The following is a 13904-nucleotide window of genomic DNA, read 5'->3' on the forward strand; positions in this document are numbered from 1 at the left end:
ACTCCGCTTTAATGAAAGCTGAATGCCGAGTACTGTGTCAGGGGAGGTCCTGGAAGCAGGGCAGAAAGACTGGATGTATTACACATGCCTGGTGTACAATGATGACACTTTTTGGGCATGTCCAACACGTCCAGAGTCTGCAATTGGATATAGTCTACAAGGTTATTATATGTTCTCACCAGAAAAACTGACCCCTCTCACAAATGGATCAAAATAAAGCTTACTGTGAACCAACATCCACGTGTGTCTTGTCTTTACCTCAGCCACTCATGTTATAATAATCAAATGTACTTATTCCTATTGTCATTACTCAAGCATTAGAATGTCAGGTTTACTGGCTTTATGCTGTATTAAACCCAAAAGCAAACATATTGCAGCTTACCAATATTATATGTGATGGCTGCATCTTTCTAGGCTTACTTCAATTTAATCTGGTGATCTAGCCAGTAAGTCTGTTTTTCAACAAAAAAAGGTTCTCTTGCAGTTACAGGGATGAGACAGACCATTTAACACTACCAGGGATGCTTAAAATTATCAGCTTTTATGTAAAACATTTCTCCCAAAAAGAAAAAAAAACATTTGCTGGAACGGATTATAAAGTATTGGCTGGAGTTCAGCTTCAATTTGTTATTGTATTTAAATCTGCTAGTACTGCCCCCAGACTGACAATATTACTGTCCAAGCCTGCCCCCATGCTCATTCATCTAAAGTGGTGTCTGTATAATACAGGATGTGTGTTAACTGCCATATCAACAGGTGAAAACAGAAAAAAGCCTAAAACAAAAAACAAAAAAAACTAAATACAGCCAATACATCTGTCTGGTAGGCTGCAATATATTACATTTTTGGTTTTGGGTTTAATACCACTTTAAAGTGTTACTAAACCCACAACAGTAAAATCAGCCCATATAGGAAGTAAAGCATACTCGTTGTACTCACTGTAGAACCTAAGGAGTTAATCCTCTGCAAAAATGATGTTTGTTCCTCACTTCTCTGATCCTCCCCTTCTTTTACTGTCCCCAATTCATCTGCTGATCAAACAGAGCCTTGGGGGCAAGCTGCACATGCTCAGTTTGGGGTGTATAGCTAGAGTTTTTTTTCTTTCTTGGGAGAGTGCATGTGATCAGCACAGGGCCAATCAGCGCTGTCCAGACAGACAGTCAGCGGTTATGCAGCCTCATGGGACAATCAGGAGAATAAAAACTCCTCCTACACGCTTTAACCAGTGCTCTACTGGACACAGATAGAAGTCACAGGACTGCTCTAACTGCTAATGAGAAAAGATATTTAGCAGTTTATTTACTAACATAATTGCACGTCCATGCTCTGTGTATTGTGGGAGACCGGATATAGTGAATAAATGGTCCTGGGTTTAGGAACACTAAGTTCTCATATGTCATAGCTGCCTCAAAGGAAGAACAAAACACAAGTTAGATAATAATTTTTTATTCTACACAGTGCAATGAAATGACATTTTCTTGCATTTCAATGAATTATACCATTTGAGAGTCTCTAGGCAATAGAGTCCATGACATACAGATATCACTATGCATTTAAATGCTTAATTGGTTTTTACCAAATTTATCTTTTGACGTGGCATTTTCAAACTCGATTTCTTTTTATGTAGTGCAGCCCAAAACACTCTGGTAGAAGTTACACGCTGACAAAGTCTTAAAATCCAAGCATTATAAACACATTAATGAGATCTTGATGAAGTGCTGGCAGTTGCTATGTAAAGTCTGCACAGTGTAATGCAAAGAAAGGAGCAGATGATAGCATGTTGGGGCTCAGGTGGCAATAGTGGTTGAAAGCTAGGAGCTTATTTCACAGTAGGTAAAGGTCAAGTCAAATCAAGGTTGATATATGTCTTACCTTTTCCTGCCTTAATTAGCTGTTTCCCAACCTCAAGAGTTACATAAGCTGTGCCATTAAGAACAATGTCTGTGATCGTTCGCCAGGCGTTTGCCGATAGTCTTTCCGAAGGAGAAATGAAGTTCCCAGCAGCATTGTTTATCACAACCTGAGAACAGAGATTATTAATACTACCACCACCACCAGCAGCAATACAGACATACAAAACCAACACATTTTTTTTTTTACAGCTTAAAGTTGTTCTAAAGCCTTAGGGTTTTTTTTTTAACCTTCATGCATTCTCTGCATTAAGATAAAAAACCTTCTGTGTCAAGGGTCTCCACAGCCCCTCCTTATACTTACCTGAGCCCAATCTCCGTGCCCGAGATCAGCAGCCTCTCTCTGATCTCTCCATCCTCACAGGGCAGATTGATAGCAGTGGGAGCCATTGCTCTTGTTGCTATCAATCAAATCCTGTAAAGAGGGAGCAGAAGGCACGGCAGAGCCTTGCTGTCTGTGTCTATGTACAAAGGCAGAGCAGCTCGGGATTGAACCTAAAAAATATTAGTAAAAATGGTGTTGCATTGTCCAATACCTTACCATGCGTTACATATGCTTATAAACTGAACTAAGCATTCTATATATGTTGCAATAAAACTATTTACTATTATTTTGATTGATGCATATGTGGGAAAACATAGGGTATTGGAAGCAGTCACATATTATTTTGTTAATAAAAAATGAACTCCTGTGCTACCAAACCCTACGTATGTTTGGTAGCACAGGAGTTCATTTTTTGTAATTTGAGATTGAATCCGCAGGTGTGCCATGATAGGAAGCAGCTTCCTATGGTGGCACACCGAGAAGAGGAGGAGCCAGGATCGCTGGTAGGGGATCGGGGAAGAGGAGGTTTGGGGCCACTCTGTACTCTATTTAAAAACAAAGTTAAGATTCAGACTTTAAGTGCTTTCATTAATCTATGTTAAAATGAAGAAGTCTCATATGTAACTGAGCTCTACCGAGATTATACTTGAATGGTCAGACTTGGTTTACTCATAACTAGACAACTTTTTCATGGAGCAGAATGAGCAAGACTTGGATTGTCATTGTACCGCTCTCTGATTCAGATAACAACATTTGGATATAGCACACATTTAGGGGCAGTTACAGTTTTCATGGAGGAGACAGAACTATATATCACCTTGAAAATTCAATAAAAAGTTATAGTAAGCATGCCAGTGGATACTTATCACTTGGGAATTAAAGTAGACCTAACTCACAAAGCTAAGACTTGTCATATTATAGTGAACCTCTCATTAACTGTGCCTAGACAGTACCATGAAATTCTTTTTGTCTTGAATTTGTTCTTAAAAGAAAAAAAAAAAAAAAAAAAAAAAAAAAACACAAAAACAGTGCACTTCCTTGGATGCAAGTGTGCCACAATTTTGTGCATACAACCTCAAAAAGGTGTTACTACCTCTGACTGCTAACTCTCACAGGAGTTGGAGTGTGATTTGGTGATTTTACCAGCGTTTTGCTTGCTGGCGGGAAATCTGCACTGCAAGCAGCTTCCTGCTTCTGCTTTATTCATTCTGTTGGTCTATGCTTCACACTCATGCTGCTGCTTAAAACGTTCTTCCACCAATCATTAGATCACTATTCCTCAGGGGCAGCTTTAAATAATCCTTTGCCTTCTGCCTGTTTTTTTGGCATACAGCTTCTAAGTTCAGGTCCTCCAATATCTGCCTGGCCCGATTAACACAAATGGATGATAATATCAGCAGCGTGCAGACTTTTAAAGTTGCTAAGTGACTCCTTTTGGTTAAATTTTACATTTCAAGTTTGTCTCCAGCAGTTCATCCACTGTTAAATTCCTCGGTTTACTTATTTGGTGGCATTTCTTTTCACTCTGTTCTTTTGCTCCATTACTTTATTCTACTGCATCTATTAATGTCTGCTATAGGATCCAATGATATCTGTTCCCCTGGGCTCTCCCTAAGCTTTTTAAAACTGCTTCCAGATTTACTTAAGCTTCTTGTCAGGTCCATTCTTGGCTTCTGAGTACATTTAAACTTCTGAAACATATCTTCTCTTTATCTCATATTGTGTAAATGCATTTTACAGACTTTGCACATACCCAGATTGTATGCACCAATGATCAGAGCTGTTGTACCTCCGTTACCAACACAGAATATAATAGGTAGCAAGTAAACATTTATGATATACCTAGAAGTTTATGGAATATGATGCCTCAAAACAGGAGAAAAATATAGGGCCAAAGTTACATAAAATTATATTTCACACTGTATAAATAAAAATTGCTGCATATTCACAGTAATTGAGATGTTTGAGGCTTTTTGTTTCTTGCTTTCTAGCTTACTGCTCTATGTAGAGATGGAGGTACCACAATGACAGCTGGCAGATTACTGAACAAGAATTTATGTTTATGTGAGAAAATGTCACTCTCCACTGCACCACTTCGATTTTCTTTTTCACATCTTCTGTGCTCGTCAACTCCTGAAACTAATGAAAATGTATCAACACATTCTGCAATATGTTTATTTTAAAGCAGATAAAAGATCTGCATTTAATCCAGTTATATAAATCATTAAAGTATATATTTGAAGTAGTTCTAAGGTCTCAAGGTTTTTTTACCTTAAAGTGGAATTGCACTACATTTGAGTACCACAAACCAAAAAAATGCTATAAATTTAATTTTTATTCAAAGCAAAAATCGCCCATACATTCATGTCTCCATGCTTTATTTTGCTGAGAAATAATTTTGAAAAACAAAAACACCCCTGGCATTTCTGGTAGCGGCCATCTTGAGTAAAGGCAGATGATATGTATCATTTACTTCCTGGCATTCATCTGCCCTTAGATCAGGCATAGGCCGAGCTGAGAACCCTCCCTCCCCTCCTGACTCCCGGGATGTATGATATCATTTGCCTAGGCATGGAAACCAGGAAGCAACTAAAGAAATGTAAAAAATAGCTTAAAATAAGTAAATAGGATATATTTTCCTATTTTCTAATGCTAGCAGCAGAAGGATTAAAAATAGTCCATGACTAAGAGTGAAGTTCCACTTTAATGCTTCCATACATGAAGGTAAAAAGCCTTCTGTAACCAGCCCCCCCACCAATACTTACCCAAGCCCCATCTCAATCCAGCGATGTGCATGAGAGCAGTGGCTACCCCATACCTCGGTCTCCTCATTGGCTTAGATACAGCAGTGGGAGCCATTGGCTCCCATTGAGCCAATGAAAGAGGGAGTGGGGTGAGGGGTCGAGCCGCATTCTGTGTGAATAGACACGCAGAATGGGGTTCAGGAGCGAGCCTACATGATTGCCCCAATTGCAAACGGCATGCTATGGGGGTACTTGGCAGTGAGGAAGAGCCAAAAGTGCTGGGCAGAGGACCCTAAAAGAAGAGGATCACGGCTGCTCTGTGCAAAACCATTGCAGCGCAGGCAATTATAACAGGTTTGTTTTTTTCCCCCTTTAGGATAACTTTAAATCATCATCATCAGAACACCTTAAAGCGGACCTCCACCCAAAAGGGGAAGTTCTGCTATAAGGCCTTGCCCCCCCTTCCCCATTAAGGATTTGCACCTTTAGGGAGCGGGGGTTCCAATTCTTAACTGGACCTCTGCTTTAAGCAATAAGATTTTGCATGGTATTGTAGAAAATCTTAACAGTTTTTAAAATTAATGCAAAGAGATGTTTTTGTTTGTTCTTATTCCAAAATGGCTTGGGGAAACAAAAAAAAAAACAAAAAAGATACTTGGACATCCTCTCTTTCAGTTGTGCTCATTTGCAGTTTTATTGCACATGTGAGTTAATCTAGCCAATATGCTGATCTGTTCTGTCCTAAAATTGAACCCCCATTCCTTAGCATCTTGGAAGTATAATGAGCACCCTCAGTGACTCCATCCGGACACAGAAAAATGATTTCATCGCTTTCTACTAAATTGTTAAGCTTTAGGCAGATTAGTATCTTCAACACACAAATTCACACTAAACTCAATTAGAACATAATACACTTCATAAGAAATGTCTAGAATGAGTTTGACATCCCTGTGGATAGATGATACATTTTTAGCGTTAATAATCTAAGGGAAAGCCTAGGGGAACTCCATTAGATTTGCTGCCTAATATAGTCCAGCGCCTGTTGTGACCCATTTACAAAACTTAATGGCACACTACACAACCTCATAAAATATCTATAAATTAAAATCTACTCACATCATTTTTAGTGAAGGTATGCAAATGCACAATTTCTCTCCATAAGATTGCCTTCCTTGTGAAATTGTACCAACAGTCCAAAAATGAAACAAAAATTAGCTGTTTAATTAGATACAATGGTAAAAACCAGGAGCACCCTATAATGTGAAAGTGCCTTTTAGTGACTAAAAGATATACGATTAAAATACAACTGGTGTGCCCAACCAAAATAATGTGATTACAATTATATTTAAAGTGTACCTGTACACAGAAGTGCTTTACTAGGCTAACCTGCACACTATGTAACAGTACCTTCCCTTACCTTCATGTGCTTGTTTTCTACCCTGATCCACAAGTGCAGCTCTTCACAAAAACTTACTTTCTCAAAACTGAAACCTGCAATGCCATAAAGAAAACTCCTATCCCCTGGAGACTGGCCATCCAGACACCATGTACTGCATTGTGGGGGATGGGGATGGTCACATACTCCTCCACACCAGAAGGCACCACGTTTTACTGAGGTCATAGAGTGGCAGGGAAGCACCTTTGGGTGCCTTCTGTAAAGTATGCAGGGTGTTTTGCAAACCTGTACTGGACATTGGTTTGCCTTAAACAGTGGTTCTTGTTCAGACAACACAAGACCACGCCTATCGGGATCAATGTGTTTTGGATTCGATCACTTACAGACCATCTACTATGATCTACCAGTGAGCCTAATTGAAGTAGAAATTCGTGCACGAGGAAGCAAGACACGGACACTGTTTGCAGTTTGTCAACTTCCCAATTTCTGCTTTATTGAGGAACTGATCGTAACATATATAGGTCCTATGATCTTATAAAGCTGTCTTTTTTGCTTAAGGACCCAAGAATCCATGTTCAATGACATGTAGTGAGGTGCAATTAAAAAGAAATAAAAATATTCCGTTCAACTGACTTTTGGAAAACTGCAGGCCTAGCAACAAAAATGTAATCTAGAGCAAAAATGTGCCCCATTCACAGTGCAACATCTATTCATTCACTGATTAAAAAAACCAAAAAAAAACCCAAACACCACATTCTCTTGTGTTTAGGATACAAAATGACAAGTTGCTCAAACAGCATCTGGAAGAGTCCAGTGCTGACTGTATGTAGCACAGGCTACTACAGTGAATTTTTTGCATCCCCAGCAGAAGAGGTAGATGCAACCAAGCTGGACCATTGTAAGATAAAAACAAATAACACACACACCCAAAAAATATAATAATAAATAATAATAATTCCTGAAGTTCAGCTTATAACAAAATATTAAAGTAAATTGTTAGTAGTTTGCAGATGTTCTAATTAATTGCAATTAAACACAATGCATTGACAAAGGACCTTTTATTTATTTCAGGTACTTAAATAGCGCCGTCAATTTACACAGCACTTTACATACATATTGTCCATTCACATCAGTCCCTAATCCTCAAGGGGCGTACAATCTAAGGTCCCCAACTCACATTCATATACAAGGGCCAATTTAGACAGGATCCAATTAACCTATCAGCATGTCTTTGGAGTGTGGGAGGAAACCAGAGTACCCTGAGGAAACCCACGCGGGCACAGGGAGAACATGCAAACTCCAGGCAGGAGGTGCCGTGGCTGGGATTCGATCCAACGACCCTAGTACTGCCAGGTGGAAGTGCTAACCATTTAGTCACTGTATTTTTGGAAAGCAATGGACTTGTAATTGCTCTATGCATTTGGTATCAGTCGACGAAAGAGGTAATGTCACAAGTCACAAGATATAAAATTGTAGTCCTTGAGGTTGGTCTTGTACCAATTCATCCATCAACTAAAGTGAAAAGTCTGGAATTTAAGCGAGAATGAAAAAAGGTATTCCCACTTTTGAAAGCCAAAATTGGGAGAACGCCTACTTTAGATTTGTCACATATCTCCATTAACCTAACATCACTTTAACATTAAAAACATTGCTGGTTACCTTTTTAAAGTGGTTATAAAGCCTAAACATTTTCTACCTTATTGCATTCATGTAAACATTTTTTAGGCATCAGTATTTGCCCCCCACCGCGCGCGCGCGCACACACACGCACACGCACACACACGCGCACACACACGCGCGCACACACACACACACACACACACAAGCTCTGTGCACATCTGCAGCTCTTCTCTCCCCTCACTTCCTGGTATCACTGGCTTTTGCTGAGCCATTGGCTCCCAAAATCAAAGCCAGTGACGAGGGAGTGGAGGATGGCAAGGCTCGAAAGCAAGCCCACACAATTGCCTCCATAGAAAGAGGCCTTCTATGGGGGTACTCAGCAGACATGCAATGTAGTATAAACAAGTTTGTAAACACTTGTTTATTTTTTTTCTTTTAAATAACAAATCAATCAATTTAATATCCCTGCTCGACGATTTTTTTCAGCTGCTCCTGGGTGTTTCTTCCTGCCTTTAAAACGCCCCTGCATGTTAGCCTAGGTGTTCATGCACTCATATGCTTTTATTGGAGTTTAGAGGCATAGGCATTTAGAGGCAGAGAGAAAAAAAAAAAAAAAACACTGCCAGTGCATCCAGAAGAAGCGGTTTTGGCAGAAAAAATGCTTGACGCTTGTAAAAAAACACATGTGAAATGTTAATGGTAGGCATGTTTAGCACTTGAGCTTTCAATTTGTATTCCCACCAATGAAATTAATGAACGCACAAATGCTTGATGCGGCTAAAAGTCTTTACAAGCCCAAGTAATGCTGTGAGGAGGAAAGAGGTCTAGAAGAGATATAGAAAACATCCTGTGTGTAGTAGGCCTAAGTGCTTTTTACGTGCCTAAAATCCTAACAAGCTCATTCTGCTTTAAGATGTTTAGGAATGTGCTGTGGAGAAATGCTTACCATAATTAACCCTGTCTGGGCTAAGTTCATAGCTCTTCATTATCATCTGAAAACTAGATTTGAACACACTGTCCTAACAAAGGGTTAAAAATGTAAATGTTGTATGCCTTGTATGTTAGTTAATGAAAGGTTGTGTGAGGACCAAGACACTTCACACTTTCCAGAAATTCTTATGACAACCCATCTAAAAAAATTTTTGTTTAAAAAGATTTTCTAATTATGCTGTAAGAATGGGAACATATACAGTGGGGTCTTCTCAAAATTTCACTGTTGATAATGAGTTTTAAGTTAAAAAGTTTTTGGGTAAAAAAAAAAAAAAGTCATACTCACCTGGGTGGATGCAGCATCAGTCTGATGCTGCATCTATTCCGACGTCACTAAGATCGAGAACTGAGCGATCAAAGGCTGTTGATCACTCAGTTCATGGTCATCAGTGTGGAGGACTGTCTGTCACCGTCTCCCTCTGCCCTACCCCCTCCAGCACTCAACTGGAGTGCAGGGTTGAGGTTCTCATTGGCATGCTGAGAGGATGAGCCAGCTGCTGGTCAGGGACCTAGATGAATCTCAACATTAAAATCAGGATCTTTCCAGAGCCCAGACTGGCTGAGTGACATCAGCCAACAAAGGCTTCAGCACACTGTCAGCTGAAAATAGGTCACAGGAGTGCAAAACTAAGTGCACTGCTGTAATTCATAGAAGTAGGGCTAAGAAGTTTTGGCCCTTCTTCTCCTTTAACTATAAAAGCTTTCAAACTGCTTACGTTCCTTCCTCCGGCATTATAGAATCCTAAACATGGTGTGCGCAGAGTTTAACAGTCCTGAATGGCAATTCACAAAAGGCTGTCCAATATTAACAGGTGTATCAGTTTTCTGAGTATTTTGTTTAAATGGTGTCACAAGGACAGGTGATCTGCAGAGATTAGGAAAAGCATGGATTTGCAAGGAAAATGATTTGGAATCCGATTATTTTGTTTACTTGGTTCAGTGGACTAGAACAAACATCCTCAAGAACTGCGATATCACTAAAACTAAAAGCACTGGATAAAAGCCAACTCCAGAATGCTATGACGACATATCAAGGATTTCCAATATGGTTTGCATAACTCACTTGCATCTCATTCCCTTCCTCTCCCCATACCATGAAAACATATAATAGCATGCACAATCTGGCCATTAATAGGCCTTGAAAAAAATATCAGCTTCAGATGATCTATGTTTTGGGCTTGTTCACACCATTGCCTTACTTGCTTTGGTGCATTCCAAAGCACTTGCGTTGCCCCGTACCACACTACAATGAGGTGCAGTGCACTGCAGTACCAAAATGCAGCGTGTACATTTATAGATAAGGTGACGTGCTTTTTGCAGAAAAGCAACACAGTCCATTTAACATGGTTTCCTAAGGGACACGTTTACATGTATGCATTTTTCAGCCACTGCGTTTTTTGGAAAGGGTCAGGGGCTTTTTTTTTTTTTTTTTTTATTAAACGCAAAACGGTGCATTTTTGGTTCAATAGAAACAGCAGAAAAGCACATAGTATGTTTTTGACGCATAGTGCAGGTTTTTTAATCTGCCCAACAACAAATTGGCCAAAAATAGGCATTGAAAAAAAACACATATCAAAAAACACATGAAAAATGCATGTGCAAAAACGCAAAGGCACCATAAAATGCACTGCAGAAACAGATCAAAAGCAAACTGCATAGGTATGAACCAAGCCTTAGGCTGGCCATACACTATACACTTTTCTGTCCAATTTCCTTTAGATTTACCTTCAACTATGTAGTGCAAGAGCCTGCCTAACTGGATACAATTGAAAGTGCTGTTAAGTTTGACCTCCTATTATATGGTTTTTGGTAAATCTAAACCAAAAATCTCAAGAGAATTGTATAATGTATGGCCAGCCTTAGGCTAACCTGCTGCTGGAGTTCATGTTTTTCTGGGCTAAACTTATTTAGGGCCACTTAACACTGGTCTGTGTTGGTGCATTGTGTGAAAAGTGTTAAAGGCATCTTATTCATTTCATTGGGTAGCCAATGTACCAAAAACTGGGTATGCACCTTTTTTTTTAGATGCAGCACACTACAATATATGGTAGCATGTTTGAGTGTACTGACAATGAAAAGGAATGGTACTGCAATGCAGCTATGGCACAAGCATTGAGACTTTACAGGTTGCCAATTCCCTTGCAATCTTACTTATCTATCCACAGTAAGTGGTAGTAGGTAGTGCAAACTAATATGCAGCCGGAGGTGTAAAAATTCCTGATCTCCATAATTGTTCTTGGGCTGGCGTTTTTTCAGGCACTTTTGAGCATTTTTTTTTTTGCAGAGTTGCGTTTAGAGTTGCTGTTTGAGCTGAAAATTGCTAAAAAAACCCCAAAAAAAACACACACATAAAAAATGCTCATTCCCACTGTTCAGGCATTTTCCATTCAAGTCTGAGGACAAAACACTCAGATCGGCCTGAAAAGTAGCGCAAGTACTTTTTTTGAGCAACAAATGTTAAGCTACAGGAAACAGAATACTCAAGTGACAACAGGGTCCTTAGGAAATAATGGGATTTTACTTGTTGAACATTTCTGAGCGTCGAGTGTGAATGGGGTCTTAAAGTGTAACTAAAAACCAAAACTTTTTTAATTTTCATTTTGGATAGAGTAAGGGGTTTTTGTAATCCCCATCTGTTTTTTTTGTGTCCCATTGAGATTTCCCTTCACTTCCTGTCCCATAGCCAAAAGAGAAGTGAGAGGAAACCCCTCCAAAGTAAGGGAATCCCAATGCATCACCAGAACTAGTGTCCCCATTGGAGGATCTCCCCTCTATTAGACTCAGTTCACTCTGCCACGACTTGGGATCTGACTTGAGAGACCCGCGTGACATGTGAAATCCCAATGAGAGCTTAATTAGCACTACTGAAGAAGTTGCTCTGACTTTAGAAAAAGTTTCTTGTACTACTGCAAGGCGACTGCTATCTGACTTGCGCCCATAGACTTTAATGGAAGTTGCCTCCAAGTCGGATCTTCATCTATATTGATGTGATTTGGATCCGACATTACATGAAGATTACCCAGGCATCCCCTGAAAGTTGCTTCAAAGTAGTACTCAAATCACCTGGCAAAAATCGCACTGTAAGTTACGCGACTTTCAGGTCATAGTAGTGTGAGCCAAGACTTTGGGCTCTGATGTCAACCCAAAAATGTGGATTTTCTTTTACATTCACTTTCAATGGGAACGGTAAACAGGACATATAGTAAGAGAGAATCTCCCAACTGGGGGCACAGACAGCAATGTAAACTGACACGTGTTCTAATCCTTCTCCACTCTATCAAAAACTAAAAAAAAAAAAAATATATAATAAATAATAAAATAATCTTTTGCCTTTAGTTACACTTTACATTGGCCATAGACAGTTTCTTCTACTTTCGGGCAGTGGGCTGAACGAAAAAAAAAAAAAGTAATTTGTCCATACACAAAAATGAGATGGATGGAGAAATTCTCCCCACCAATCAGCTAGACCCCCCCCCCCCCCCCCCCCCCAAGTCATGGTATTCATTTAGCCACCGCATTAATGATAACCAATAAGGTCTGCTTTCAGATTTTGGCAAATATTCTTGATATCATTTTACTTGATAAAAAAAGTTTTCTAGAAACAAAAAGGTTCCAGGCCTCTAATATTGCTCAGCTTAGTGTTTGCATGAACTGTTAATATTTATACAAAGGAATCCTTTCAAGGGTTACAAGCAATTCTATCTATTTTTCCTGATCACCTGCCGAACAGTGGACACTATACTTCAAACAGAATAGTGAGAACACTTTAATAAGAGATGTGTCCATTTGCTTTCATCAGCCTTTCAGGCATGGCGCTAATAAAGCGGTGCAAATGCAAAGCGTGCTGCCATAGGAAGATATATCAGGGGATGAGGAGAAGGTCTCAGAAGGTAGAACTAAAAAAGGGATCTGAGGAGTGATGTGACACATCTGTTACCAATTCAAGTCCAGCAGGTGATAAAATGAATGAATGAGTTCAGAGAGAAGACATGTAGAGACCACAGACAGAGAGAAGACAAGGAGAGACCACAGACAGAGAGAAGACATGTGGAGAATATAGACAGAACACAGTTAAGCATTATGGTGTATTAATCTTCACAGAAATGCTGATTGGCCTTCTGTAGTCAAACTACAAGTCCCAGGATGCCCTGGCAGCCAAAATTGTTCACTGAAGCCAAAAGGTAACTACATCAAAACTGCAGATGAAGTCTTTATTTTTTCTTTTTCTCTCGCTCTCTCTTTTTTAAAGTGCTTGAGTTAGAGGGACTCTGTGTATGAGGTAGATATTGAGTCATCAGTAGCAAGTGGAATGTAGCAAACGCATTATTTTGTATTCTGCTGAATATGCAATACATCAGGACAACTGTGTCTAATCCTAAATTTAAATTGATTTAATCTTTAAAGTGTACTAAAGGTTTTTTTTGCTTTAGCAAAAAAAAAAAAAAATTTTTTAAATAAATAATGTTATAATTACAGAGGCTATAAAAAAAAAATCACCCCCTTTAAAATAATTACATTTTGTTTCTTTGCGGACAGAAATGAAGACAAACACAATTTATGTTTTATCCAGCTATATTTACTCAGTGCAACTTATAACATCCAAGTGAAAAGACATAACACCAACATGTCAGAACAAAAAAAACAAACAAATAATATAAAAAACAGAATCACCGAGTTGAAATAAGGATCGCCTCCCCTTCCTAACAATGACTTGTAAACTCAATTAGGTGTAGCTAATCACCTTCTCAATGGCACACAAAGCCATTGGACTTTCAGCTGGGATGAGTGGTAATCATTTTGATTAGCGAAGCATGAAAAGAGCTTTCCTGGAGCATTTCAGTCCCAGGTAGTATAACTGAAGCAAACAAACAATCAACTATGAGTGGTAAGTCACTGTCAACAGACATCCGGGATAAAGT

General features: G+C 39.2%; 1 protein-coding gene across 2 annotated transcripts in view; it reads right to left on the reverse strand.

The window, feature by feature from the left end:
- Window positions 1-13904, reverse strand: part of DECR1 (2,4-dienoyl-CoA reductase 1) — an 84879-nt gene that overhangs the window by 32091 nt on the left and 38884 nt on the right. For both annotated transcript variants that reach the window (XM_089679690.1, XM_089679691.1), the window contains one exon: window positions 1873-2020. In XM_089679690.1, the coding sequence (XP_089535816.1) occupies window positions 1873-2020 (148 nt within the window). The remainder of the gene's footprint in view (window positions 1-1872; window positions 2021-13904) is intronic.

Source organism: Staurois parvus, unplaced genomic scaffold (genome assembly GCF_062004578.1).
Source record: "Staurois parvus isolate SC_StPar_1 unplaced genomic scaffold, SC_StPar_1.0 ptg000230l, whole genome shotgun sequence".
In the NCBI taxonomy this organism is placed as follows: domain Eukaryota; kingdom Metazoa; phylum Chordata; class Amphibia; order Anura; family Ranidae; genus Staurois; species Staurois parvus.